Source organism: Rhinolophus ferrumequinum, chromosome 17 (genome assembly GCF_004115265.2).
Source record: "Rhinolophus ferrumequinum isolate MPI-CBG mRhiFer1 chromosome 17, mRhiFer1_v1.p, whole genome shotgun sequence".
In the NCBI taxonomy this organism is placed as follows: Eukaryota; Metazoa; Chordata; class Mammalia; order Chiroptera; family Rhinolophidae; genus Rhinolophus; species Rhinolophus ferrumequinum.
The window spans coordinates 5,988,391-6,016,285 of record NC_046300.1 but is presented as its reverse complement, the minus strand read 5'-3'; the positions used below and the strand labels follow the sequence as shown (position 1 = coordinate 6,016,285).

At 56.9% G+C, this 27,895-nt stretch overlaps 1 protein-coding gene across 3 annotated transcripts; it reads left to right on the top strand.

The window, feature by feature from the left end:
- Positions 1-14: 14 nt before the first annotated feature.
- Positions 15-26,700, top strand: MAPKAPK3 (MAPK activated protein kinase 3). Of its 3 annotated transcripts, none has more exons than XM_033132829.1 (11): positions 15-177; positions 433-709; positions 18,138-18,277; positions 19,487-19,551; positions 20,007-20,086; positions 21,856-22,000; positions 23,173-23,248; positions 23,587-23,711; positions 24,150-24,235; positions 24,500-24,580; positions 25,283-26,700. In XM_033132829.1, exons 2-11 carry the CDS (start codon positions 485-487, stop codon positions 25,433-25,435), a joined length of 1,176 nt encoding a protein of 391 aa, XP_032988720.1. In that variant the 5' UTR covers positions 15-177; positions 433-484; the 3' UTR covers positions 25,436-26,700. The 3 variants fall into 3 exon arrangements, with proteins under 3 accessions (XP_032988720.1, XP_032988722.1, XP_032988723.1); XM_033132831.1 differs by having other exon boundaries at positions 16-162; XM_033132832.1 differs by having other exon boundaries at positions 16-177; positions 21,877-22,000.
- The last annotated feature ends 1,195 nt before the right edge of the window (positions 26,701-27,895 follow it).

Sequence of the window (27,895 nt, the reverse complement as noted above, 5' to 3'; positions counted from 1 at the left end):
CTGACCGAGCCCGGCCCCAAGTCGTGGACGCACGGGGGAGGTGGTGCGGTCACGTGGGCCGCCGACGGCGCGACTCGCGGCTCTGGGAGCTGGTGGCCTCCGGCTCTCGCTACCGCCGCCCCTTCCCCTCGCCCGTGCCGCCGCCAGGTGTATTGCCGTCAGGTACGCCCTCGCCAGGTACGTCCTCATTGGGCCCCCTCGGCCGCCTGCTCCCGCGACCTCGCTGCCACTCTGGCCAGGCCCCTTCCCCTCATGATTGGTGCCCGGGCGGCACTGTCTTGTGCCTCGCTGCCCGACCACTACTCCCTGCCTCGCGTCTGTACTCTCGGGCAGTTCGCCCCGCATTCCCAGCGCTGTCCCCAGCCTGCAGCCCAGTCTGGGTCAGGCACCTCAAGGAGTCTGGGCGGAACTCACTCTTCCCCTCTCCCCCAGGTGGCACTGGACGCGCCAGGCTGGGGCCGCATCTGAGCGCCCCACGGGGGCCATGGATGGCGAGACAGCAGAGGAACAGGGGGGCCCCGTGTCCCTGCCAAGTGCACCTTGCGGACCCGGCTCAGCTGGAGCTCCGGCCCTAGGGGGGCAGCAGGAGCCCAAGAAGTATGCAGTGACGGATGACTACCAGTTGTCCAAGCAGGTGCTGGGCCTGGGTGTGAACGGCAAAGTGCTCGAGTGCTTCCACCGGCGCACCGGGCAGAAGTGTGCCATGAAGGTCAGTGACCCCTCACTGCCGCCTGGGTGACTTGGTGGGCCCGACAGCAGAGGCCTGTGGCTGCACAGTATAGGCAGGGCCCATGCTAAGCTTGCTATGCTCAGCGTCATGCTTCACACTCATACTCCTCTGTAAAGTCAGGCTTCTAGATGGGGAAACTGAGACTTAGCCTAGCTAAACTCAGGGTCTTCCAGGGAGCAAAGGGTGGAGTCTGTACGGGTAGAGCCTGCTGTACCAGGAAGTATGGAAGGAGGGCTCCTGACTGGGGATCTGGCTGGGCCTATGTGTCCCCACCTAAGGGGGGCCTTCTTCCATGAGAAGCTCTTCTGACAAATGGGTATGAATTTCCCTGTGCCTGAGGCCAAATCACCACCAAAGCTTGGGGTGGGGCTACTTTCTCCTGTGGTCTCTGCCTGCCTGGGCAAGAGTGGTGGGAGCCTTCCAGGACTCACTGGTGGGCAAGGCTGATGCCCATCGCATCTGTGGGCAGGAGGCTGCTGATGGCTCCAGCTGAGTCACCGGCCCCATGTTGAAAGGGGCAAGCCCTGCTTCATGCCTGACCCACCCTGTTTCCTGAGCAGAGCGTGGGCCAGTCATGTCGCCATGTCACCCCATAGGCTCCCTGGAGGCCTGGCTAACACCTCACTGATACAGGTGGAATCCGGGGAGTTCTGTGGGTGGCTGATTTAGCCATGTAGTTCTGGCTTAAGGCACTTAGTTCTGGGCCCAGGACTCTGCCCCATACCCAGAATCCCTTAAATCTGGGAACTCCACTAAACTGCAGCTTGTGCCAGTGGCAACCTGGACAGGTAGAGCGTGGCAATGAGGGTGGCCCCTTGTTTTATAGACGTTGCAATTATGAGCCTGAGCTCAGAGTCCTGCAGAAATGGCTCTAATCTCTGGCCTGCCTTTGTCAGCTCTGTGACTCTGGACTAAATTCTGGACTCTTGAAACCAGGTTCCTACCTCTATTCAGGGGAGATGCAGCAATTGAGGCGAGCTTGGAATGAGATGATGTGTGTAGAATACTTGGTATGGAGCCTGATGCAGGCCTGCAGAGGCGACAGGACTTACTTAGGGTGCAGGGGCTGCAAGTGTCTGACAGGGACCTGGGCTCCACTCCCTGTGTCTTCCCAGCGGCACTAGGGCTGATAGAGGGGTCGTTTCCTTAGGGTGGTCTTGGAGGGGATAGTGAGGATGAGAGCGGAGGAAGCTCAGGGCTGGGCTAGTGAGGCCGGTCTCAGGCACGGCTGCTTGCCTACTAACCAAGCAGTGGAGTGGAGTTGGGGGCCTTTTCAGAACCCCAGGCTAGGAATTCTTTCAGGGAAAAGATGGCTCTTCTGAGGGGTGATAGGGTCAGGGGGTGAGAAGTGCACATTTTCACCCTCTCCCTCAGGTACCATCTTAGCCTTTTCACCTGTGCTAGTGTCAGGGGGCAGTCTGCGTGGGCAAGGGGCCGCCTGAGGCCAGAGAACCTCTTCTTAATGCCCAAGTGTTGCCCCTGTGAGCGAGTGCTGAGCTCTGACCAGCCCCCACTGCTGTTCCAGGTGCCGTGAGCAAGGCAGATGTGCAGTAGGTGGCTTCAGTTCGAGGGCCCAGGCAGCACTAGCTTTAAGCAGGCTAGGCCTAGGTCCTTCCCCATAGGTGCTGTATGTGACAAGTGACTTGGGGGGACTTCTGACTGCAGCACCTCAGTACTTCTCCTTGAATGTGGGGCCTCAATGCTTTTTCTGTTCTGGACTGGGAACTGGGACGGGCCTAGAACAGATTCCCCTACTGTACCCCTTTAGACTTTATGGGTATGCATGGCTAGGGCTATTGCCTTGGGACCTTCAGGACCTGGCCCTAAGTTGGCTCTCAAGGGGAACGTGGATTAGATTTGGACCTTCCTGTTCTTGCCCCCTGACACCCCCACTGCGTGACCAACCCTGGAAGTCCTTCCCCAGCTCGGCAGGTCCTTACATTTTTCTGTGGCTCAGCATCCTGTACTGTGAGTGGTGGTTCTAGCCTTGAGGGGGGAGGTGGCATTTTTCTGCTTATAGCCTCTACCCCTTTCCCAGGAAGGCCAGGACGTGGGGACCTCAACACATGGCTAGGCCTGGGCCCAGGCAACTCAGCCACTCCACGATTGGGTCTCAGCCCTCTCTCTGCCTCGCCCTTTCCCCAGCTTTCCACGTCAGCCCAGGTGGCAGACCTGGGCTGTGTCTTTCTGCCTCCCTGGACCTACATCCCAGTTTCCCAGGCTGGCCTCCCCTCATCTTGTACCCTGGACTTGTTCAGGCCATCTCTGCCCTTCTTGGTGGTCCAGGCCTAGTGCCCTGGCCTCTGTCCATGCCTATCCTCTTGGCCTTGTTGCCCAAGATGGCAGACAGTGCTTAGCATGAAGCCTGGAATGCAGTAGGCGCTCATGAAACAGGAAGAGCTGTGGTCGCTGTCCCTGTAGCTGTTGCTATTCTGTGGAGGCCCTAGAGAAGCAGGCTCCTCCTTCCTGGGGACCTGGGCCTCTTCCCCTTTCCCTCAGCCCCTAACCGCTGGCTTGGTCCATTTTGGCCTTTTTCACAATCAGCAGCTCCCTCCCAAGGCCAGCTTCCGCAGCTAGTGCAGTCATGCCATTCCCCATTCCACCCTGAGCACTTGGCAAGAACTGGAGCACTGCCTGCCGAGTATGGGGGCCGGGGACTGCGTCTTCCTGACCTCTTGCTTGTGCTCCTACCAGGCCTAACTGGTTAATTGGCACCCCGCAGCTTTACTTCTCACTGGGCACAGCCCTGCAGACCTGCCCCTCGTCAGTCCCCTCCGCACATCTGAGACCCAGCTCCTCATTCCTAATCACGTATATGAAAATTGGGACCTGGAGTTAGTGATCAGAAGTCATGTGGCTTGATTGGGATGGGAGATTGGAGCAGAGGCCAGAATCCTTTCGTCTCCTAACCTCCTGCCCAGCCCACACGCGGTTCTCAGTCTCATGGCAGGCAGAAGTGACCCTGGTACTTAGATAAATAAAAGCAACAAAAGGCCTTGAGGAGACAGAGGGGTTCAGCATGTGGGAGGAGAGGTAGCCTTCTTTCTTGTCTCTGGGCTCTGGGGCTGGGGGGCGCTCCGCTCTGACCACTGGAGCATATTGGAGGCCCTCGGGGTTCCCAGTGCCCTCCCCTTCCTTTCTTTGTCAAAGACAGTAGAGTGCTGGGTGCTGGACACGCATGCCCGGGAGACCTTTGCATTGCTCCATGGGTGGGGCTGGCCTGTTGGAGCTGGTGCTGCAGAGCTGGATTTGAGGCTGGGTGGGGCTGCCTGGCAGCCTTTCTCGTTTGGCAGTTGCCACCCCCTCACCTACCATCTCCAGACTGGTCAGATCAGCCTCTGTGGGGCCCCTTGCTACTGAGGATACGTATCAGGAAGCATGTGGAGGGGCTAGGGGCCCTGTACAAGAGTCCCCAGTAGTGTTTTCCCTGTACCCCAGCTTCTCCCCAGGTTGTCTCTCTACCGGAAGGAGAGAATCTGAGGCCCTCAGGTGCTTCCACCTGGGTGGAGCCTCATGAACTGCTGGGAGGAGGCAATTTGCTTTTTAAACAAGGATCCTAGGGAGGGCATGAAACCCTAAGAAATGCAAATAGTGGAATTTCCCAGGGGAGATGGATTGTTTCGAGGTGCTTCACACCTTGCCTTGGTGGCCTTGCTCTCAGGTTTGGAAGCTGCTCTCCCAGCTTACAGTCAGGGGCCCCTCCCTGGGCACAGCTGGTGAGTGGCAGGGCTGGGATTTGAGCCTAGGCAGTTTGGGGTCAGAATCGTAGCATCTAAGTCATTTCATCATGCCTCATGCAAGCTCGTGGGGACGTGGGAGGGTCTCTGAGACTTGGCCCCTGGAGGGATGCTGGCATTGTCCTCCATGGCTCCCTGGCAGCCCAAGCTGCACCCCAAGTGCTGCTCTGGTGTTTGCCTATATCTCCTTCATATACAGGACTCTATGCCTGTGAATGGACAGATGGTCATCCCACAGGCCAGCGCACAAGGACCCCTCAGAGAGATTGTGTCATTCCTCTCAAGCCTTATGAGTCCAGAGTGCCCAGGCAAGAAGTCAGGTTGGTGAGTGGGTGAGAGGAAACTGTGTCAGGGCCAGGCCGGGGAGTTCTCCTGGAAGAGCTTGCCTGTTTTAATTCAGGTCTCTTGTCTGAGAAGGATGTGGGTGACAGAGGAGGCCAGAGTGTGTGACAACATGCCTAGCGTGCACTGCTCAGTGCCTGCTGTGGGGTACCACTTCCCCACTCACAGTCCTATGTCCTGGCAGGATGTGGCTGGTCTCAGCGGGGCTGGCATCCAGACCCTCACAAACCCTGGGTTGCCATGGAGGGACGGAAGGGCTCTGTAGAAGAAGCGGCGTTTGTGGCGGGCCTTGAAGGATGAGGACAGAAGTTTGGCCATGACACTCCCTCGGCATTTGCCCACACCTCAGATTCATACCTCACCCTACGGGAGGCCTCTGTCTTTGGTGGAAGCTGTTTTCCTACTTGGATCCCTCATCTTCCTGGCAAGTGCTCCAGGGGAGGGACGTTCCCAGCACACCTGTCCGTAAGTGTGCACCAAGCCATTCCTGCATGGCTGGGTCTGCTGCGCTTAGGACTGTATGACCATGGCTCCCATGGGCTCCCACATTTTCCCAGGACGTTGGTTCTGCTGCCCCCGCTCCCATCTGATTGAGATCTTGTGTGGCCCCACATGAGAGGCTGCCTGGGGTTGAGAGAGGAGCTGGGCTCTGGGCTCGAAATCCTTCCTGCCACTTTCTCCCCATGTTACCTTGGACAAAAGGCAGTTTTGGAATCTTCTGCAAACCAGCATCTTTGTGGTGCAGTAAACTCTGGGTTTGAGCATGTGGTGGAAAGCAGTCTTGGTGGCCGGAACTACCCCCGTGTTCTTGCTATAAGATAGCACCCAGCAGACACCTTCCGGCAGAGCTCTCATTTGGGGGAGTCTGGTGCATTATTGGCCTTTATGAGGACTCATGTATGCTCACCCTGCACCTGGGGAAGCCAGCCCCTTGGGGTGGGAATGAATGGTGTGAAAGGAACTCTGGGCTCCTCCCCAGCCTCCCACCGTTTTGGAACTAAGTGGATTAGGGCCTGTGTACTTGTGATGAAAATCCTGGTGTGTGGGAGCTATGGGGGTTTTGCTCAGAGCAGGGGCACGAGGCAGCTGTTTGGCGGGACACGGAGCCTCAGGAGGCCCTTCAGTGCTGGACAGGCCTGAGATGATGAGAGTATCGGTTGTGGGTTTGGTATGAAGGTTTCCTTTCTCTTTAGGGGGTGTTCCTGCTGCTTTCTCTTTGTGGTGCTTTCTCCGTATCATTCTGTCTTCTCTGTCTCCGTGTCCTGCTCGTTTCTTCTTTCTCAGCTCTGTTTCTCCTTCTGTCACTCAGTCCCTCCCCTCTCGGGCCTCGCCACTCTGTCTCATGGTTTCGGACTTGGCTGGGCCTCTTGCTGCAGCCTGCAGGCCGAGGGCAGGCAGAGGACAGATGGGGGCTGGTCAGGTCCTGATACTCGTCCTAGTCACCCAAAGTGTGGGGGTGGCGAGGACAGGAAGGAGGAGCTCCTGGCTGTGCCCACGCCACTCACAATGTCCCCTCCCGCTGCTGGCCTTCACCAGATGCTGGGGACTTTGGCAGCCGGAACAGTGGAGTCAGGAGCTTTTGGGCCAAGCTTGTAATCAGAGGCGTCCCCCGTGGAGTGTGGGAAGTCAGCCTCTGCTGCCGGGTCTCCTTTTATGGCTCAATGGTCTGAGACTTTTGCTTGGGACGGTGGGGTGAGAGCAAGGAGCATTATGGCTCCCAAGAATTTCCTAGCTGAAGTTGGGGAGAGAGAGGGCTGGGGTCTGACCCGAGCCGGAGCCTCAGAGCCAGCTGGAGAAACCTGTGGAGGGGCTGGGAGGGCTTGGGACATGAGGTGCAACCTGCCTCCGCCTTAGAGGGCACAGCTGAGTGAGCGTTGCCTCTGTACCAGCTGGCGTGAGCACCTCAGAGCAGCCGACTCCAGCCTGCACCCGACTTCTCACCTCCGTGAAGCTCAGAGGCTGTTTTCAGGGGTGTGAAGGGTCAGGGCCTTGACCTGCCACACACATCGCCCCATTCCTAAGGGCGCAGCCTCCATGAGGGGCTCATAGTTTGTTCTGTAGGTTGGAGAAGAGAGCACCCCTGTACCCCTTGAGTGCTTCCTACATGCTAAACACAAGCACAGCAGAGTCTAAGAATGGGTTGTCACCCCCATGTCACGCATGGGGGATGCAGAGAATGAGGTTCAGAATGGCGAAGTAACTCACTCAGGGGGTCACAGAGCAGGGACATGCCCCGGCTGGGCTGGAACCCCGGCCTGCTTGGCAGCCAAGTCATGGCTGTCAGCCATCCGTCCCTGTGTGCCAGGCGCAGCTGGGGTCAGGAGCTGGGCTTCCCCGGCCGCAGTCTGTCCATCTGTAAGAGGAGGGGCTAGGCACTCTGCTTGACAGGGGTCCCCCTTCTGGCTATGAAGACCCTTCTTGTGGGCAGTGATGTGAGGAGTCCAGGCCGGTGGTGGGCCCACCGTGATTCCTGCTGGCGCTGCTCTTGTAAGTGGATGGTTAGCACGGAGACTGGCGAGAGGGTGTCCCAAGATGCCTCTCCTCGGCCTGCTAGCAAATGAGGTTGCCGGGGAAATGGTCAGCTGTGGTGACACCATCAGCAGGGTCTGTGCTCTACTACGGACAGGAGCTCTGGGGATATGACTCAGGTTTGAAGTCTCCTCTTCGGTGTACTCCATGGCTCTGCTAAATCCTTGTGCCAGAGTGCGTTTTCACCCAAGGAAGGCCTGAGAGAGTGGGCATGAGTCCTTGCAGCCCATTCCCAAGGCAGGAGTGTCTCTCAGTGCTGCCTGGCCACCACCCTGGTCTCCCAGAGGGCAGGGCCTTCCTCTCTCTCCCGCTCCCCCTGCCTCATGGCTATGGCTCCATGGCACGATCAGAGACCAGGAAAGTTTTCCAGGAACTGGCCAGGTGTTGGACCCCTGAGAGCTTTCTAGATGAACAGGAGCAGGAGAGAGAGCGGGCAGGGGCCGAGGGAGGCTGGGAGCCAGTCCCCGTGCCTCCCCTGGGAGGAGCCTGAGTAGGACTGTGGCTGCCTGTGCTCAGCCAGGCCTGCGTGTGGAGCTGCAGGGCCGCGGATGAAGCCAAGGGCAGTGGGAGAGCCGCCAGCCGATCTGCTGTTGGCTTTGGGAAGAGCAGGTCTGGGGCATGGAGTCAGAGGGCAGTCCTGCCTCTGGGGTGGTCCAGTCCATGGGGGGGTGGTCCCGTCCATGGGGGGTGGTCCCGTCCATGGGGGGGGTCTTGTCCATGGGGGGAGGTCCCGTCCATGGGGGGAGGTCCCGTCCATGGGGGGAGGTCCCGTCCATGGGGGGGTGGTCCAGTCCATGGGGGGGGTGGTCCAGTCCATGGGGGGGGTGGTCCCGTCCATGGGGGGGTGGTCCCGTCCATGGGGGGGTGGTCCAGTCCATGGGGGGTGGTCCCGTCCATGGGGGGGGTGCCGTCCATCTTCCCCATGTACTACTTCTTATTCCTCTGTTGTTTTAGTGATATCGCCTCCAGATGAGAGAGACCAGCTATCATTCTTTTGACAGCTAGAGGGTGTTGGGGCCCCTCTCTCCAGAGCTGGCCAGAGGCATGGACTGCTGGGTACCTCAGCAGGGTTCTCCTAGGCATGGCGTCACCTGCGTCGCACCCTGCTTAGGAAAGGTGGGCACTGCCCTCTGTAGCCCTGGACATGCTCTGCAGGCATATGTAGCACAGTTGGCCAGTTGGGGACATAGACTCTGTGGCCAAGATGAGGTCCCTTCATGAGGAGGGACCACTGAAGGGGCATCATTTCTGAGATTAGAATAATGCACTTGTGTTTGCTAAAATTTTCCAGTTTTGTGATGAAAATGTCCTATTTTTATATTGTCGTAGAAGGAATAGAACCATGGTAATTGGTTTCACCAATTATGTAGCTGATTTTGACAGAAAAATCCTTTCCTCCTCTAGGAAGTTAAAAGGGCGTAATCGAAGCTGGACCCTCTGAGTATGCCGCCAGGGCGCTCACGCCGGTGTGGCCTCACAGCCCTCCAGGAAGGCTGTGGGCAGAATGCTGGGGTCCGGCACCGGTCTGGGGCAGAGGGAGCTCTGGTCCTGACACTTCCTCCGTGTGCAGCCTCCAGGAGAGGGGGAGCCCAGAGTTCTCTCTGGGCCTCTTTCCCCACCTGTAAGGCAGATGCTTAGTCCCAGACCTGCGTGCTTCTCTCCCCCATTGCCATGTGTGAAGAGTTCACGTCCGTTTCACAGATGGGGAGGTGGGGATCAGGGAGGTTAAGGGACTGGCCCAGGGTCACCACACCCTTTGCATAAGAGGACATTGTTCAAAAAAATTCGTGGAGGAGTTGAGGGGTGTAGAAGTGATTGTCACCTCACAAAGTGAGGATATCTGCCCAAGTTGACAGCTGGGTTAATTCCCTGGCTTGGGTCCCCAGCCTCGCTTCCCACGTGCCAGGGTCCCTCCCCTGAGATCAGCCTACCACCCTCTCCCCACCCTGGGGTCTGCCCCTCCTCGCTGAGCCTTTCACAGCAAAACAGGGTCCATAGACCCTTGGTTCTTGATCCACTTTTGCAAAATCCAGTCCAGTCCTGCCCCTCTCCTGATCTGAGACCATTTTCTGTGACCTGCTGGATCGGAGGGGGTCTGCCTCCCCTGGCTCCCAGAGGCTACACCTGGAGTTCCCCAAATTCTGGAGAACAGGGAGGTGAAGGCCACCTCAGGGTAGACCCAGGGGAATCCTGAAGCCATGCAAACCCCAAAGCCCATTTTCACTCAGTATATATGTGGTACTGTGCTAATCTGAGCTCTTTGTGTATTCTCATTCCATCCTCTGGTCACCTGGGAAGGGGAGTATTGTCACTGTTTCCACATTGGGCCAGTGAGGCTCAAAGAGGTTGAGTGGACTGCCAAAGCCACAGACAAGTGGAGGATGAAACTGGCCTCTGCATCTGGCATCAGGTCTGTCTGACCAGGAGCCCTGTGGCCATGTGGTTCCTGTGTACGTGGTCCCTGGCCTGGGGCAATGGGACCCCTGGGTCTGCCCCAACTGGCACTCATATTCCTGCTGTCCTTCTCCCTCCCTGCCTGGAAGCCCAGCTCAGCTCCCTCTTTCTGGAAGCATTCTTCCTCACTCCCGCTCCCTCCACCCCTCCCTAGACCTGGCACTTCCGCCTTTGTTTCCAGGTTGTCTGTGGCTCGTGGGCAGAAGATACATGGAGGTCACCAAAATTTAGCGAATTGGAGGAGTCTTGTGTTCCTGAAACTTGACAATTTTAAAATGTGTGTTGGCGCTCCTGTTGGCAGAGCTTCCTGAGAAGACAGTGGGCTTGGAGCCTCAGCTACTCCCTCCCCTCCCAGGACTCTGGTGGGAAGTAGTCAGGGAGGCTCCCAGCCTGTCAGCTGGTCCACTGCTACCCCCCTGCAATCAGGTACCCAGGCCTAGGCCTGGGAGGGGAGCAGCGTTTGTTCCTGGGTTCTCTCAGGAGAGGGCTGGCCTTCCCCATCTTGCCTGCTCTGCCAGCTTCCGGCTCTAGATGGAAAGGAGAAGGAGAGAAGGATCCAGGACCAGTTCCCTAGGTCCTCTGTCCTCAACAGGCATCCTACTTGGCAGTGACTCATCTGCAGATTCCAAAATCCTGAGGACAGAGCACCTGTGGCAGGCAGGGCCAATAAATGTTCGCAGGAGTCGGGAAGGGGTCCGTAAAATGGGCAGGCCTCCCTGGGCATGAGGGTTGAGTCCTGGTTCCCGAAGGACTTCCAGACTTGGAGGTGGCCTATGTGGGCCATGTGACTCAGAGAAGCCAAAAACCTCCCTGCGCCTCAGTCTCCTGGGCTGTAAACAACGGTTAACAATGCAGTTGTTGAAAGGCAAGAGCTGGCGAGTGCACCATGCCTGGTCCATGGCAGGGCCACGAGGAACGTCCACCACTGCTGTAAGAACCGCCAAGTGGCAGAGCCTGCTCTCAGCCCAGAGCTGTGGGGCCGAGCTCCACATATAAAAGGAGCACAGCAACTGTCTGTGTGGTCCCCATAGCCTAGAAGCCAGCAGGTCTGGGTTCAAATCTTGACTCTCACTACTCAGCTGTGTGACTTCTGGCAAGTCACTTAACCTCTCAGAGTCACAGCTTTCCTACAGGTGAAAGGATGATGTTGCTTCTTAGGATACGGTGAGCACTGACTGGATGCAGTGGTGTCTGGGACCAAGCGCTGTGGCCAACACAGCACTGGCTGAGCGCCAGGGAGAGACAGTCACATGGATCTGAAGCGTGAGCACCCCGCTGGGGCCCGGCACTTGGGGTCAGGAGCCTCTGTGAGCCGACCTCCCTGGAACTCAGCCTCTGAGGTGGAGGACACGACATGGTCAGAACTCAATGAAGTGAGGTCGGATCTGGCGGGAGGCCAGCTAATCCACAGCTGCAAAATTGGTTCCATTAGCTCCCGTAATGAGCTAGGAAAGCCGGGAAAATTAGTGTGTGAGAGAATAACGGCACACGTCTGAGGCTTTAATTGGAAAATAGGGCTGAAATGTTAGATTTGACACTTGGCAGGCAGCTCTCCAAAGGCACTAGTCCCCTTGTGGGAGGGGGGAGGGTGAAGGCCGCGGGAGGACGGTGGGGGGGAGTGGGGAGGGACCACTCGGGCTTTCTAAAGATGATACTGAGGCCATATAGAGAAAACTCCTGCTTCTGAACCTTGAACTCTGAACCTGAGGTCAGTCTATATTGTCCTTTCCCTGGGGCTAAGGCCTCTGCTGAGTGGGCAGAGCCGCCAGCTGGGGGGTCAGACTGGCTGGCCAAGGGCCAGGGTGAAGTGTGTTAATCACCCTCGCTGGTGCTGACAGCACAAGGCAGGGGTGCTCTCAACAACCGGCTGGAAAATGAATCCTGCTACTCCAGTGGTGTCTCATAAAATTAGTGCTCTGTCCCCATGGGAAAATAATCCTAAGTGAGCACAGAACTGGGAGCCAGAAGGGACCTTAGACATGGCTGAGTTGAAAGTGCTTGTCAAGGAGGGAGTAGTAGGTTCAAAGTGTGTTTCTTACCCCTAACTTCCCTCTGTGGAGGGTGACGTTCCCTGCAATGAAAACAAAAAAGAGTTGGACGCCTATGTTTTCCTGTAACATCTTGTTCAATTCTGCTGCCTGAGTGTTTGGCGTTGAACATGTGCGCTGCTGTGTCTGCCCTTGCCTGAGGCTGGGAGGAGACCGCCAAGGTGGGAGAGAAGGTGTCAGGGGACATACCAGCCCTTCCTGCCTCTCTTTTCCATACTCAGGCCCAGAACAAAGCTGGAATCTGAAGCGAGTGAAGGGCCTGCTGATGGTATCTCAGCGCTCCTGGCAGGCGTGCCTGGCTACGTGCTGTGTGCTGGTCCCAGTCCTATGGGAGTCCATATTAGATGTGGCCATTTGACTCTTGTATCTTCTTGCAACATTATTGCTGAAGGCATTGCCAGGATGTTATATTTTCCCTTTATATAAGGTCTGATACTAAATTCCTTTAAGAATTTGGTCTTGGAAAAAGTTCAGTGAATTCTGCTGGGATGATCAAAGCAGGGCCTACCTGGTTTCCTTCTTTGCCAAGACACCCAGGAAGCTCAGAGTTAAAATGTGTGCTTGGTGACAGTTATGAAGCTTACATGGGTTTCTGGTACATTTTATCTTTCTCTTCATTCTAAAGGGAATCTGACCTTTTTGGTTTTATTTGGCTTCTATCATGCTGCAGAATTATAAATGCCTGAAATCCTATTGTCAATGAACAGGGCAGTGGAAATAATGGGACTTGTAGTGGCCCACAGGGCAGTGAAAGGCAGTGGGTCCCTCGCCTCCAGGAGGTTCCCTTTGCTGTAGGGATGATGTCTCTCAGGCTGTGGGTTGTCATGAAACCCAGCACTCATGTTTCTGAAATTGCCAGTGCCTCACTGATGGGAGAGATCGCAAGCCAGCTGTCTTCCCCCGGAAGGAGGGGGTGTTACGGCAGACCAGCTTGGTCCGGCCTGCAGGTTAAGTGGCTGGGAGTGTAGAGGTTGGGGCGGGGTGGGGGTCGCTGCTTGTCCAGGCTGGTGGCCTTGGGGCCTCCTGTGTGTGAGACAGATGGAGCTACTGTGAGCACTTTTACCTGAGAAGAGCCCAGCCCTGGGTGAGCTGGATGTGGACACTGGATACGTAGGTGGGCATATGCGCCTGGGTAGGTGGTCCTTCCTGGTTGGGGGATGGCTGGAGAAGGCTGTTGGGGGCTGGTCCCAAGGCTTCATAGAGTCGCTGCAGGCATCCGAGCTCTAGAGAGGCAGCCAGGGTGCTTTTACAGCTCTGGGCAGCAGAAGTGATGGGCCTCAGTGGGAATGAGGTCTGAGTGGAGGGGTCTGGCCCTGGTCACCTGCTGAGGCAAGGCTGTCACTGGTTGAAACATCAAGACACCCCTCCCCCCCGCCCTGTATGTCTTGGGCACCTCTCTGTGCCCAATTCTCTGCTAGGCATTTCAGAGAAATAGAAAATATTGGATGAATAAACGGACAGATGGATGGGTCCCACTCTCTGGGGGTTCAAAGTCAACATTGCAGAGGCTGGAGACTCATGGATATCCACGGCCCGCCCCCACACACACATCCTTCTTGTTTCCTACACCAGTACACACCATGCACGCACCCCTCTGTGCACGTGCCTGTGTTCCCATGTGCACATGTACCCACTCCCCTGCTCGTGCACACACCCATACTCCTATGTGCATATTTATTTCAGAACAAGTTCCCCGAGTCTTGCAAGCTGTGCTCTTGGCCAGTGTTCTCCAACTTGGGGCCACCCCCTCCTCTCATTTCCCCTCAGGGAAGGGCTGTCTGGATCCCGTTCTGGCCTTGCCGTCCTTCAGTGGGGTGGCCCCAGGGCTATGACGTCATCCTTTTGAGTTTCTCTTTCCTCAATCTGTCAATTGGGGCTGATGGTCCCCACCCTGCTTGCCTCATAGGGTGGCAGAGAGTGTTTTGTAAACTGCACATTGTTTCCCAAATAGTCAAATGCTGCTGTGGTTTTCCGGGCTCCTGAACTCAAGCATTCCTCCAACTACTGTCGTGGTTGTAGTAACCACTTGCTTGGTCCTTAGGTGGGAAGGGGCACCGCGGGAGGTGGAGAGGGGGCCTGGTCAGTTCTGAGGCTCCCTCCCATTCCACCTAGTGATGCTAGAGGGGTGTCGGCCCCTCTGTTCTCAACCTTTGCTGGGCTCCACTGTCTGGTGGGGTTGGCAGGGGTCTCAGCCATCCGTCTGCGGTGGGGGGTGGGGGCAGGGAAGATAATTTGGCAAAGGAGAGTGAGGGAAGAAGGGAGGTGGAAACCACTTGGTCAAAGCCTGACGCTAGAACAGTGTCCTTTGGTCAAGGAAATGTCATCTCACATTCTATGCTAGTCTCACTTCAGTGGGGCCCACACCTCAAGTACAGCTGGGCGCCCCCTCCCTTAGGAGAAAGCTGGCATTTCATCTCAAGTGTGTGTGGGGTTCCTGTTAGGTGCTAGCTGACGCTGTGGAGATGCGCAGGAGCCATCACGGACCCTCCAGCTTTGTTGGACCCCTGGGGGAAGCCCAGGGGATATAGGATGGGAATGAAAGAAGTGTGGGGGTCTGTTTGGTTGACAGAAGGCCACTCTGTCTTCTTTTCTTCCAAGCTGGGACTGGGGACCAAGATATCAGCTGACCATTGGGTTCAGGCACTTGTATACGGGGTCCATGGAGACCCAGGGGCGGCTCCTTGGGGGCAGGAATGTGGGAGTAGGGCTACAGTTGGTACTTTGCAAGGAGCCCCTGACCAGAGGTCCCCCTCCCCCTAATCTAGCCCAACCCTTGCAGCTTATCACTGGGGAAACAGAGGCCCAGAGAAGCAAAGGACTGGCCCCAGGTCACCCTGAGAACAGGAGTAGATCCTTGGCCTCCTGTCTGCTAGCCCTGTGCTCATTCCCGCACCTGGGAGGTGTTCCTTGGGGACACCTTCTATGAAGGCGAGTGTGGACTCATGTCACTGCATGAGTGAAGCCAACTGGTAGCAATGGAGTTGTGAGCTGGAGCAGTCAGGATGGGCTCCCTAGAAGAGGAGGTAAAGTCTGGTTCACCAGAGAGGTTGAGTGAGGTACGGAGAGGAGCAAGTTTGGCCAGCTTGTCATGTGTCTCATTTGTTGAGCCTTCCTTGGTCCTCCTCAATTTCATCTTACTCTGTTCTCATGATGGGTTGTTAAGGTTTCTTCCCCTCACCCCTAGTTTATAGATTTGGTCACTAAATCTACAAATATTAAGTGAGCCAGTGCTCTCTGCTAGGCCGTGTACCCCAGTACTGGGACTCACAAGTGACCCACTGGGCAGACTGGCCCTGCCCTGGTGGGCTCACAGTCTGATGAGGGAGGCAGCAGGGTGATGGCCTGCCTGGGGAAACAGGATCTGGGGCCAGTTACTTCCCCTCTCTGTGCCTCAATTTCTCAGCTAAAGAATGGTGATAATGAAATCTCGTCTAATATTTATAAAGTGCTCAGAACAGAGCCAGGCACGTGGAAAGTGCAGTGTGTGTGTGTGTGTGTGTGTGTGTGTGTGTGTGTGTGTTTGATTAAAGAGTTATCAAAAAGAATAAGCTAATTGTAGGTTGTGAGCAAGTGCTGCACAAACGGAAGGTAAAAACGGTGACGAGGGCGGAGCTTTCTGGAGAGCTGGAAGTGTTTTCTGTCTGGATGAGGGTATGGGTCCCAGGGGTACGTGCAATTGTGAAAACTCATTGAACTGGGCTCCTGAGCTCTGCTTGTTTTACTGTATGTAAAGTAGCCTCAATAAACAAAGCACGTATATAAAGAAAGGAAAGTAAAGCATGGAGAGAGAATGAGGGCCCCTTGAAGTCCTCTTTACAGAGTCGTTAGGGAGCGTTTCTGAGAAGAGGTGCCAATGGCGGCATTCCTGGAAGAGGGGAGGCTCTGGCTATGGGGGAGAACGGTGAGGAAACTGAGGCTCTAAGAGGTTGGGACCACTCTCAGGATCAACTGTAAGGATCAAGAGTGACAGCCCAGGAGATGTCTTGGCTGCTGGGCCTGGGGAGGGCCCATGGACCCTGCAGAGAGGCCAGTGGGGGCATTCATTGTGTTTTCTGGGGCAGCCCTCTCCCCGCTCCTGTGCCTGTTCTCAGGGCCTTGGCACTCAGAGAAGGACTGTTTTCATCCGTGTGGGAAATGAACTCTCAAGTATGGACCGAGTGGGGTGGGAGGCATGGAGAGGCTCCAGCTCAGGGCAGCTGCGCCTGCTCTCCACCTCCGGTGCAGGCCCCAGCCTGAGGCTCTCTGTCCCCAATGCCTCCCACACCTCCCGGCTCCACCCCACCCCCTCCCAGTGCCCACGCTCCAGGGAGGGACCCCCCCAGCTTAATCTGACCTGTCTCTATCTTCTAGCTGCTTCCCACCTGGTGGGAGGTACAGACGCAAAAACCATTGGGGGAGGTGCTGGGAGGACTTTGCAGGGGACGAGACATCTGCACTGAGCCCAGAAGTTTCCTCAAGAGGAAGAGCTGCCCCGCTGGAGAAGGAGATGGGGCAAGGGTACCTGTGGCATGGGCGTGGACTTGAGAGAGTGAGGCCTGTTTGGGACCAGCAAGCACATGGTTCTGGTCGAACAGAAAGTGTTTGGGGGCCGGAAGTAGCAGGAATAAGGTGGGAAGGGAAGGCAAGCCATCGATGCCAGGGGTGGAGGTGGCTTTTATCTAGAGGATGGAGGTGGGAGGGACTTAAAAGGGGGGGATAAGTGAAGGGCCAGAGAGGGAGAGGTAAGGCTAAGAATGACACTGAAAGTGTTGCAGCTGTGGGCTTGGGATTTTCTGAGAGAAGACAGGGCACTTTGGTGTTGGGGGGAAACGCCTGAAGCAGGGCACAGAGAGGAGGGGCTCCAGGAGCCAGCCTGCGGCCCTTCAGGACATGGTCAGGTCAGGCTGGGGGCAGGGAGAAGTGTTAGAAAAGGGGTGCAGAGAGGACAGAGCAGGGAGGGAGGGTGGCTCACCTTGTGTCCTTTGGCTAAGGACTGGGGTACCCTTCTCGAGAGCCACCTCAAAAAATGGGGGGCAAGCTGATGTAGTGAGTGGGGTGACTGAACTTCTACCCCCAGCACTGTGAGCAAGAAGCCGGTGTATAGGAGCTGTGTGGGCGTGGAATTGAGGGGTGTTATGGGAGCCAAAGGCAGCAGGAGCCCGTGATGCGTGGTATCCAGGCGGGGAGTGTCTGCCCACAGCAGCCTCTGTGCACCCCCATCCAGTACTGGATAATGGGGCAGGGACCCCAGAGGCTGTGAGAGCTGGCCCGGCTCCCTGCACTCCCGGGCTGGGGCAGCAAATGCGGGAACCCACTGCCTTCCTCCCCACCCCAGTTTCTCTTTGCCGGTCCCACATAGTACCTGGCAGAGGAGGAAACCAAGGCCAGGGTAGCCCAGGGTCCCATGGGGGTTGAGCAGGACGGAGCCGATCTGAGTCCCAGTCTTGGCTTCGCACCCTGGTCCCTCAGCCCTGCTCAGCTAGAACACAAGTGTGGCTGGGCCTCTGGACAGCAGCCCTGCCAGGGGATGGCTTGTCCCTGTTCTCTCCATTCTGGGCTATCTTCCCCTGCAGGGTGACTACTTCTTCTCCCCCTACACCAGGACCTTGCTCATTTCCGGTGATTGGCCTTATGGGTGGCAGTCATAGCCTAGGGCTCGGTTAACCTGAGCAGGGACGCTGGCATCGCCCACCTACTGCCTGCCTTGCTGTGATGCATCCTGTGGGAATGACTGTTATTACTCCGTTTTATAGAGTTGTGGGCTGTGGTTTGGAGCTGTGAATGTTTGCCTGAGTACACACTGAGTTGGAAGAATTCAGCCCCAAAGCCAGACCTCACCCCACCTGGCTGTCACCTCCCTCAACGAGGGTCCTCCTTGCCCCCAGACTCTATTTCTGGATCCACAACCCTCGTGCCATCCCATTGTAAAAATGAGGCTCAAGGGATGTGTGCTGCCTGTTCTGGGGTCCCATAGCTGATGTGTGATTAGACGACAAAACCCACTCCACTTGCTGCCCCAAGAAGGGAAGCAGGGACTTCTCTGGTCTCGGAGCCCTTCTAAGCTGTCAGCCACCCCCCAGGGCCTTGAGCTGCCAGCCAAGCTGCTTGAGGCTGACCTTCAATCAAGTCCAGAGGCTCATTGGACCACACATCAGGGAAACCGACTCAAGTCCCCATTCTGCCCTTCATACGCTGGTTGACCTTGGGCAGGTCACAGGCCTCTCTGAGCTTACATGTCCTTCTCTGCAAAGTGCGGGTGGCGGCACTCCCTGGGTGGCTGCTGTGAGCCTGACGTTTTCTCTGACCACCTGCCCCCAGCTCCTGTATGACAGCCCCAAGGCCCGGCAGGAGGTGGAGCACCACTGGCAGGCCTCGGGCGGCCCCCACATCGTGCGCATCCTGGACGTGTACGAGAACATGCATCATGGCCGACGCTGTCTCCTCATCATCATGGAATGGTATGCTGGCCACCGGCCTCGGCATCTCATCGGTACCCCTCTGGCCCCCAGCCTCTGCCATTCTTCTAGAGGCCCTCTCTGTTCTTCAGATAGCAGCTCCAGCACGCACCCTGGCCCCTGAGAAGTAGTGGAGGGGACAGCTGCGGGGCCTGCCCAGGAGCTGTGCGGCTGCTACAAGACAGCCGCACAGGGTGGGAGAAAATGACAGGGGCTCTAAGGTTGCCTCCCTGCATGTGCTTTCCACTCTGTGAGGAGGGGCTGGAAGAGATGTCAGAGAAGGCCACCAAGCCTGAACGTGGGTGACGGGGGAGAGGTTTGGGGAAGAGCAGGACACGCACCGTCCCCTCAGCTTTCTCCTTCCTACCCAGGTTGCGCCCCCGGGTCTCCCCAGATGCTGGGTGATCAGGGCCCAGCACCAGGAGCCAGCTGCCTCCTCCACCCGGGGCTTCCCTACTAGCACTGCGGCTCAGCCCTAGCCTCCCTCAGGCCCTGGGCACATGTCTTGGCCTCCAGTGCCTCCCCATCTGCCTTTGGGGTCTCCCCTCACCCTACAGGTTACCAGCTCTTGAGTCAAATTTGGGGTTTAGATTCTGGCTCTGCCACACACTAGCTGTGTGACCTTGGGCAGCTGTTAACCTCTCTGAGTCTCTGTAACTCCCATGTAAACGGTGGAGGAAGATTTTAATATAGCATTCGCCTTGTACATTACTCCCTTCCAAGTACTCCATGTGTATTGCTGGTTCAGTCTTCAGAACTCTGTGAGTTTTGTGCTATAATCCCTGTTCTACAAAAGAGGAAGTTGAGGCACGGAGAGGTGAAGGGACTAGCCCAGTGTCACACAGCAATGCACGCAGTAGGTACTCAGAAAACAGTGGTCATGATAATAATTGACATCCCTCATTTGTGGAAACTGAGCCTTGGATGGGGGTGGGGCTGCCCAAGTCTCAGCCACGTGGGGGCAGTGCCACTGGGCGTAGGAGGACTCCCTGGAGGGAACCTGCGCCCACCACCCTCCCCTAGTTCTAAGAGTTCAGTTCAACCCACCCAAGCTGACAGCTCGCCATGCTCTATCTAGGCTGTACAAGGCATGGGGAGGCCGACAGTGACTTCCCCAGGGGAAGAGCAACGGGGTCTGGGCCCATGATTCAGGGCAGAGGCCGGCTGACACTGGAATCTCCCCCTCCTGCTTACGGTCACTCTCTCTTACAGTATGGAAGGTGGTGAGTTGTTCAGCAGGATTCAGGAGCGTGGCGACCAGGCTTTCACTGAGAGAGGTACGTGAGTGCAGCTGGACCAATGGCGGGATTCGGACTGTGATGGATCACATAGAATTGCTGTGTGATGCTGGGCAAGGCCTGGCTCCTCTCTGTGCCTTGGTCTCCCCAGCTGAACAAGAGAGGGTGAGAAAGGGTGCCTACCCCAAGGAGTTCTGTGAGTCTGTAGCTCCTTGTCGGAGATGGGCTCTCTGGGGTCTTGGGATGGAGGCCTCCAAGCTCTGGTGCCCACCTGCAGCTGACCTGGGGAGAGGTAGCCCAGGCCTGGGGACAGAGGCCCAGGTGGGCTGGGGCGTCCCCAGGGGAAATTAGAGTGACTGGGGTTGGGTATGGAATGGGGGTCCTGGGTGGCAAGAGTGCCTTCACGATTTTGTGCTGTCCCGGAGGATAATAGGGTGAGGGCCCCGCTGCCTGACCTCTGACTGGCATCACGCACCCTTCTGCTGTGTCTGCAGAAGCTGCAGAGATCATGCGTGATATTGGCACTGCCATCCAGTTCCTGCACAGCCAGAATATCGCCCACCGAGATGTTAAGGTGAGGCTTCAGGACACAGGTTGGGGGACCAGGGGAGGGAGTGCCATCTACAACCCCCAATGGCGCCAGGCACCCACTCGATGGAGGCCAAGTTCCTTCAAGGCCTCTGCCCCCCGGCCCATGCTGGTCTTCATAGCCTCTTCTCCCTTGGTTCCAGCATAGTCATTCTGCTGTAGCTAGATGGGTCTCCTCAAGTCCTTCAAACTGTGTAATCCCATTAGCTGTAAGAATAGCTGAGTGCCTACCTCAAGCTAGTAGGGCCTGGCAAGCATCTTGTTTAACCTTCACCCAACCCTGTGAGCTAGATGCCATTGCCCATTTGCCAGATGAGAAAACTGAGGCTCAGAGAGAGATTGTCTTGTCCAAGGCTACGCAGTTGCCGCACTGGGGTTCGCTCATTTGTTTGTTCATTCAGCAAGGATTTTTGTGAACCCGTAATGTGCTGGGCCTCAGGCAGGGGCTGCCTGACACCGTTGGGGCTTCTGTATAGTAACAGCCCTAGTTTCTGCCCTCTAACCCCAGCCTTAAGGGAAGGAAGCCATTTGCTGGGAGGCAAGGAAGAAGGAGCTGAGGCCGGCCAGTTGCAGGGCCTGCTTGCCCTTTCTGTGGATGGGCTTCAGAGACATGCTGGAGGCTCGGCTCTCCCAATTTCCTGTCCAGCGAAAACTAGATCTTAGAGGTCGTCAGGATCAGCAGGATGAAATGCAAACTGAGGTAGCCCTGCATACGCATGCACGCACACATGCACGCATGCAAGCACGCACATGCCAGCACCATCAGAGCGGAATCCACAAGTCCTGAACCCTCTGCCCAGGCCAAGAGCGTTAGCCACTGAGGCTTATTTCCTCCCGAGACTGGGCAGAAGAGAGCCGCGGGTCCAGCTGCTGCATCAGAGACTTCCTCTGGCCGAGTACTGCCAGCCCATACAGTTACCCTTGGGTTCTGGATACACGTGCAGCCCTGACAGACTCACCTTCTGAACTTTGGCTTTATTTTGGCCCTGGCTTCCTGCTTGCCCAAGGGGAGAACAGTCTTCCGCAGAGGATGTTCCCTTATATAGATGAAACCTGCTTCCCCGTTTTTATCCCACTCCAAGGTCGGATCATCTCAACAGAACCTGAGAAATAGCTTTCACTGGCTTCAAACTGGCACTTTATTTAACACCCCGTCCTTCTACCCCTGCTCTGGTTGGGGGTCCCTCCTGCTTTTCTTCATAGACCTAGGTCTTACGATTCATTAAAAACCAGCTTTAGGGCTGCCTCCTCCATGTAGACCTCCCCACTGCCCTCATCCCTCAGGCCTCTGTGCTCTGCAACTGGAAAGAACTGTCTCTGTGCAGCTCCGGGGGCCTAAGCAGTAGAAGCCCTCTCCCCGAGCGACCTCAGGTGGGACCGCCCTGCTGGCTCATGCTGGGCTGGACACAGGACGTGCTCTTGGCAACACTGGCTCGTGAGCAGCCTCATTTGAACATTTCATGGCAGCGGCACCAACTCAAGCTCGGAAGTTCCGGCTCTCTGTGGCACTTGGTTATTCACAACCTTGGCTGAACACTTCCCTTGGTTTCCCCTCTGCCTGCCAAAGGAGGTGTCATCTCCCAGCCACCTTGGTCTTCTCTGTATTTGGCCCATGTTGTTAGTGGCCAAGGCCCAGGTCTTTTTAATGAGATGGACCTGGCTCTTACCTGCATTGATTGGGATGAGAGAGGGAGGAAGTGTGGCTGAGAATCACCTTGGGACTCTGTCCCAACTTGGTGCCTAACTCCAGACCAGTGTTTTCTTTTTCTGGTCCAGCCTGAAAACCTGCTCTACACGTCCAAGGAGAAAGACTCAGTGCTCAAGCTCACTGACTTTGGCTTTGCCAAGGAGACCACCCAGAATGCCCTGCAGACACCCTGCTACACTCCCTATTATGTAGGTGAGTCCTTGTGACATGGTGTGGCCCTCCCTACCCCCAGTGGACCCTGTGGTGGTGTGGGGCTGCCGGTGGGTTGCAGAAGTCAAAGGGTTAAAGCCCAGTAAGGAGGGAGGGGGGATTCTGTCTACATGGAGGCGGTGATATGGGGGGCTGGAGACTGCAAAAATATTCTCCCAAACTTCAGCTTCTGCGTTTGAAAATAGATCCAGGAAAATTCTGGCTGTGGCCTGTGAGCTGAATGACATCACAGCAGCTCTAAATATATATGTGATAAAAGGCTGCCATCAGCTCTGGACGGAGCCCAACCGCGCTTGTTTTTCTCCAGTTCTTATCTTCCTGGGATTCATATTCAGAAAGTGGGCAGGACTTTCCTCCTCCATGAGACGGACGTAGGGCACCAGTCACCTGCCTTGTAGGAGAGGGTCCCTTGGGCCAGGGCCTGGATGGGACCTGGGGGCGTGCACACACTCATGCTTCCTGGAAAAGCTCCTCACTCCCCTGTGAATAGGCAGCGCCCAGATTTAGAAAAGGCTCTGCTGCAAGTGCCCCTTACCTGAGAGTGGGGTGATGACTCCTCTCTCAGGAGAGGCCTCCAAGAGCTGCGTACCGGGGGAAAAAGTCCCCCGAGACTGATGAAATGGTACTGTTATCAGGATGTGTTTTGCCACATTTTAACTTAGAAATCTTCTGGCCCTGTCATCTCAGTGCACAGGTGGGAAGACCAAGGCCTCATGGGATGGTAGCCAAGCTGACAATGGAACCCAGAGCCCTGGCCCTGGTCCCTCGTTGCCGGTGACCTAGGCTGTGCATTGAGAGAGGCAGGGGTCTCAGGACAGCTGGTGGGCTGAGGCCCTCTCGCCTGTGGCAGGAGCCCCCCAGCCCCAGACAAGCCTTCTCTCTTCTCCTCCCTCACCAAGGCTGAGACTGGCCCAGAGTTGCTAGGAGCCTGTCGTTCCTTACGGCCCAGCCTAAAAGCCGGTTGATTTTTTTCTGGGAGCTGCTTTTCCTCCCCCAACTTCACACGCATGCTGCCTTCCCAGAAGGTGCCAGACAGCAGTTCTGCTCTGCCCCAGCTCAGGTACCTGCTCCCCACCTTGCCCAGGCTTCAGGCTCCCGCCTGGGCTCCAAGACCCTTGCGGCTGAGAGCCCGCCTGTGCCCTCTGCCTTCGTAGCTCCTGAGGTCTTGGGTCCAGAGAAGTATGACAAATCGTGTGACATGTGGTCCCTGGGCGTCATCATGTACATTCTGTGAGTACCACTGCCTCCACCTCCGGCAGCGCCCCCCACATGGACCCTCAGTACCACTCTGCCCTCACTCATGCCCTTGGTGAGTGCTTCAGCGGCTCACTCCTCGTGCAGGCTGCCCTTCCCTTCTGGTTGAGGGACGCCCTTCCTTCAGGCCGCCTGAAGGCCTCCCCATGCCAACGGGCAGGTGGCGTTCCTGGGATGAGCCTGGGGGACCAGAGGCCGGTATTGTTGCCATGGCGTCTGGCTGCCTGTCCCCCAGTCAGGGACTTGGGGACGAGAAAGGGTCCGCTCTGGCGTGGCCCCCACACCTGTGCTCAATGATCTCTGCCTTCCCCCAGGCTGTGCGGTTTCCCGCCCTTCTACTCCAACACGGGCCAGGCCATCTCCCCAGGAATGAAGAGGAGGATCCGTCTGGGCCAGTATGGCTTCCCCAACCCCGAGTGGTCGGAGGTCTCCGAGGATGGTGAGTGACCTCTGCACTGGACCTCATCACCCTTCACTCTGGGAGGTACCACTTTGGTGTCAGACTGACCTGTGTTCGAGTCCTGGCTCCCCCACATCCCAGCTGTGTGGCCCTAGGCAAGTCACGTCGCTTTTGGTACATCACTTTCCATATCTGCCATCATTTGGTTTGCCTCCTCAAAACTTTCTCTAACTCCTTATCTCTCCTTCGTATTTTCCCTTTGGGGGCCACAAACAAGTCTGCCCCGTATCAGTTATCTGTTGGCTGCTTAGCAGATGACCCCAAACACTTAGAGGCTTACACTAAGAAACAGTTATGAGCTCACTGTTTCTGTGAGTTAGGAATTTGGGGGCACATGCAGAGTGTGTGGTCTATGGGGAGTGGCGGGGTACTGGCTCCGAGGAACTCTGTACCTCAGCACCTCCGTCTGGTCCCTAGCCAAGCAGCTGATCCGCCTCCTGCTGAAGACGGACCCCACAGAGCGGCTGACCATCACGCAGTTTATGAACCATCCCTGGATCAATGTAAGTGCCTCCTTGTCCTGTGGCCGGCAGGATGGCGAACAGGGCTGCCGGGCAGGATGGCTGAAGCCCTGGAGGCCTTGGCATGGGCCACAGATGTGTGGCAGTGCCCCCTTTGTAACCTGACTGTGCTAGTCAGGCTCCTCAGCTCCCTGAGCCTTGGTTTCCCCATCTGAGACTGGAAGAAAGGGGGCGGGGTGGGGGAGCCAGTGCTGTAGGTGCCTTCCAAGTTCCAGGTTCTAATCAGAGGGCTTGGGTGCCTTCCAGCAATCCATGGTGGTGCCACAGACCCCACTCCATACGGCCCGAGTGCTGCAGGAGGACAGAGACCACTGGGACGAAGTCAAGGTGAGTGCACTTGGCCTCAGTCTCCCTGCAGGGGCCAAGGTTTTGGAAAAGGGACTCCAGGGTGATGGCTACTCAGAGCCTGGGTCTTTGTGCCCTGCCCCGTGCTTGGGGCACAGGCTGTCAGTCATTGTACCAGTGGTCCAAGTGTGGCACACAGAGCATTGGCTGCACTCCCCCCCGCTTCTGGGTGGTGCTCCTGGCTCACTGCCTCAGAAAAGGGGGGCTTTGGGCCAGGGGCTCAGTGAAGGGGCTTTGGCCCCAAGCTTTGGCCATAACCTGTTTTATAATCCACATATTTGGGAGGGTCCTCAGCCCGGGTTTAGACTCAGCAGAGGCCAGGTTTGAGCATGTGGGCAGCAACTCAGAGCCCCACGGCACCCAGGGCACAATCTTCAGGCCCCAATGCCCTGGTTGCCCAGCAAGATGACGTTCCCTGCAGGCCTTGTGGTTCTGAGCAAGTGACAGTGGTCCAGGTCCCTGTCCTACCCTGGTGGGGTCACAGGGAGTCATTAAGGCACTTTGTGTGCCTTAGCGGATAAGCTTGGTGTCAACCACAAAGGACTGTAGGGAAGATTGTGTGATGCTGGGCATAGTACTAGATGCTCGGGCAGTAAAAGTTGGCACTGCCATCATTATTAAGGGGCTGCCCAGGCAGGAGGGTGATGGCTCTTGAGGTCAGTACATCCTGACATCTGTCCCCAGGAGGAGATGACCAGTGCCCTGGCCACCATGCGGGTAGACTACGATCAGGTGAAGATCAAGGACCTGAAGACGTCTAACAACCGGCTCCTCAACAAGCGGAGAAAGAAGCAGGCAGGCGGCTCCTCGGCCTCACAGGGCTGCAGCAACCAGTAGCTCGTGGGGTCCCGGAGGAGCCGGGCCTCTCAGCCCAGGGACAGACTGGGGTGGGCTGAGGCCCTGGCCCAGAGGGCCCAGCGTCATTTTCTTTTTTTAACAAAAGAACTATTTTATTGTATTTTAATTTGTCACTTGGAACTTCAGGATGGGAGACCGTGACCCTACACCTCCTTCAGAGCCCCAGCTCAGGCTCAGGCCGTAGAGAGGGGCCAGTGCTTGGGGGCTAGGGAGCCACCTGCTACAGCTGCAGTGCCTTTGCGCAGAGTGTCCTGAGAGTCGTGGCTCTGTCCCGCCCTTGGGCATGGCCTTACACTTCTGGGCCTCTGGGCGTTGTGGCTGGGTTTCCCTCCTTCCATGGAGACACCCCCCAGTGGGGTGGGCAGATGGGCCTATCCTTGGGGAAGGCATCTGGCCATTGGTTACCATGGTGACCAGGGACAGAGTTGCTGCCTGTGAATGCTGAGTGAGCAAGGGAGGGAGAAGAGGCAATTGAGTGTCCGCCTTGGCTTTCTTACAGAGGCTGGTCTTTCTCCTGCAGCTCAGGCTCAGCCCTCTTGGGTCTCCTTGAGGCCACAGGGTCAGTCTGCCTGCCTCTCGGGGTGGTCCAGGTCTGTCCTGCTGCAACCCCATCCCATAGGGCCACTGGCGCTCTCCCTCCACGGTCCCTGGGCCCAGCCCTTCTGTTACTATGCCCTACCCAAAGAGTGGCCTTTCATCTCAACTGAGGGTGGGAGGTATTTTTAACCCTTTTCTACTTTGAAAAATGTCACTGTGACAAAAGTCAGTACAGTTCCCCTGCCCCCACCTGCTCACCAGAACTCAGGTAGGAAAACCTCTCTCTGTACTGGTTTATCCTCCACCCTGTCCTGGTTGATGGCAGAGGTGGTCTCTTGGTGTACTTTTGTGAGAGTAGATGGCTGGGGGCAGGGCCAAGAGGCTCCCGGTTAATCAGGGGTCTCTTTTTATACTCCAAGGCAGTGGAGGGCCTAAGTGACGCTTAGAAGGACTGTTCCTGGCCTTCACCTGTGTCAGAGCAGAGAGCATAGCATCCCTTTCTTGCCAGTCCAGGCTTAGCCAGCCCCACACTGCCCAGGGTAGCCTTGGGACGCTGCGTGCCTGATAAGGGCCTCACAAGTGCCTGACACCCAGCCTGTTTCCTGGTTTCTGACCCCTTTACTGGCTGGGAAGCCCTAGACCACGTCACATAGGGCAACACTGCTGGGTTTTATACTCAGATATTAATAAACACCATTTTGGCATTTTCCCCTGGTTCCTGGGTTTCTCTTTGTCTGTCTGAGTGGACAAAAGTGGCCCAAGGGCAGCTGCTCATACCCACTAGTGATTTTACCCCTACTGGAGAGGGTGCCTGAGGCCTGGTGAACATGCCAGGCTGACTCAAGGGCCACTGTGGTCTCACCAGGAAAGGTCAGAGGAGCTCAGGGATGGCAGCTGCCCCATGGCCCCAGCTCCATGCCACCGCGGTGCACCGTGTGTGTGACACCCACCCCCGGCCCCGTATGCGCCAGCGTCTGCCCACAGTGGCCACCCCCAGCTGCGTGCCAGCCTGCTGAAGGGCGGGCAGAGTGCCTGCTGCAGCGCTGAGCTATTTTCAGAAGCTGCCAGATTTCATTTGGCAGCAAGAATGTCGGGGAGGGGAAGGGAGGGGGCGGGACGCTGGAGACTGTCTTTTGACTACTCCAGTAACAGAGCACCCTTAGCCCTCGGGGGCCCTTGCGGGCAGCCTCGAGGGGGGCCCTGACTGTGGCATATTCCCCCATCTCTTATCTTGAAACCTCCCAGATTTCCGGGAGCTCATCTGGCTCCTGCAGCAGCATCTCCCCCCGCTTCCCCTCTGGGTGTGGGGGAGGTGTGGAGATGCTAGAAGGCAGGGACAGCCTCCCATTCCTGAGATGCATGTTGCTTCCCAGCCTGGCGACTTTGGATAAGTCCCTCAGCTTTCCCACCTCAGTTTCCTCAACTGTGTAGTGGGGATGATAGGGTCCACCCTGGTGGTCCCCTGGGGGCTCCGGCCCATGATGTATGTGAGGTACTGAGTGGGGTGCCTGGCGCATGGCGCATGCCCAGCACCCAGCAACCTTAGCCATCAGGAAGGAGAGAAGTGCCTGAAGTTGCTCGAGGGAAAAGCAGCCCAGCCCCAAATTTTCCTCTGGGACTTGCCATGCAGAAAATCAGGTTTTCTCCACTCCTGGTGTCTTGCTCCCAAGGGCTTGCCCTCTAGAACAGCATCAGATGGGCTTCCGGGACCTCGGTTCCAGCCCTAGGCTTCAAGGAGCGTGGCCCACCCTTCAGAAGAGCCTCTGGCTCCCCAGACGAATTCTGAGGGCTTCTCTGAGCCTGTGTTTCAGACCAACCGTCTGTCCGGTGGAATGTTGGCCCGATGCAGAGGCTGATAGAGTCTGTGTAGTCACAAAGCTGCAGAGGTCCAGACAGACTCCT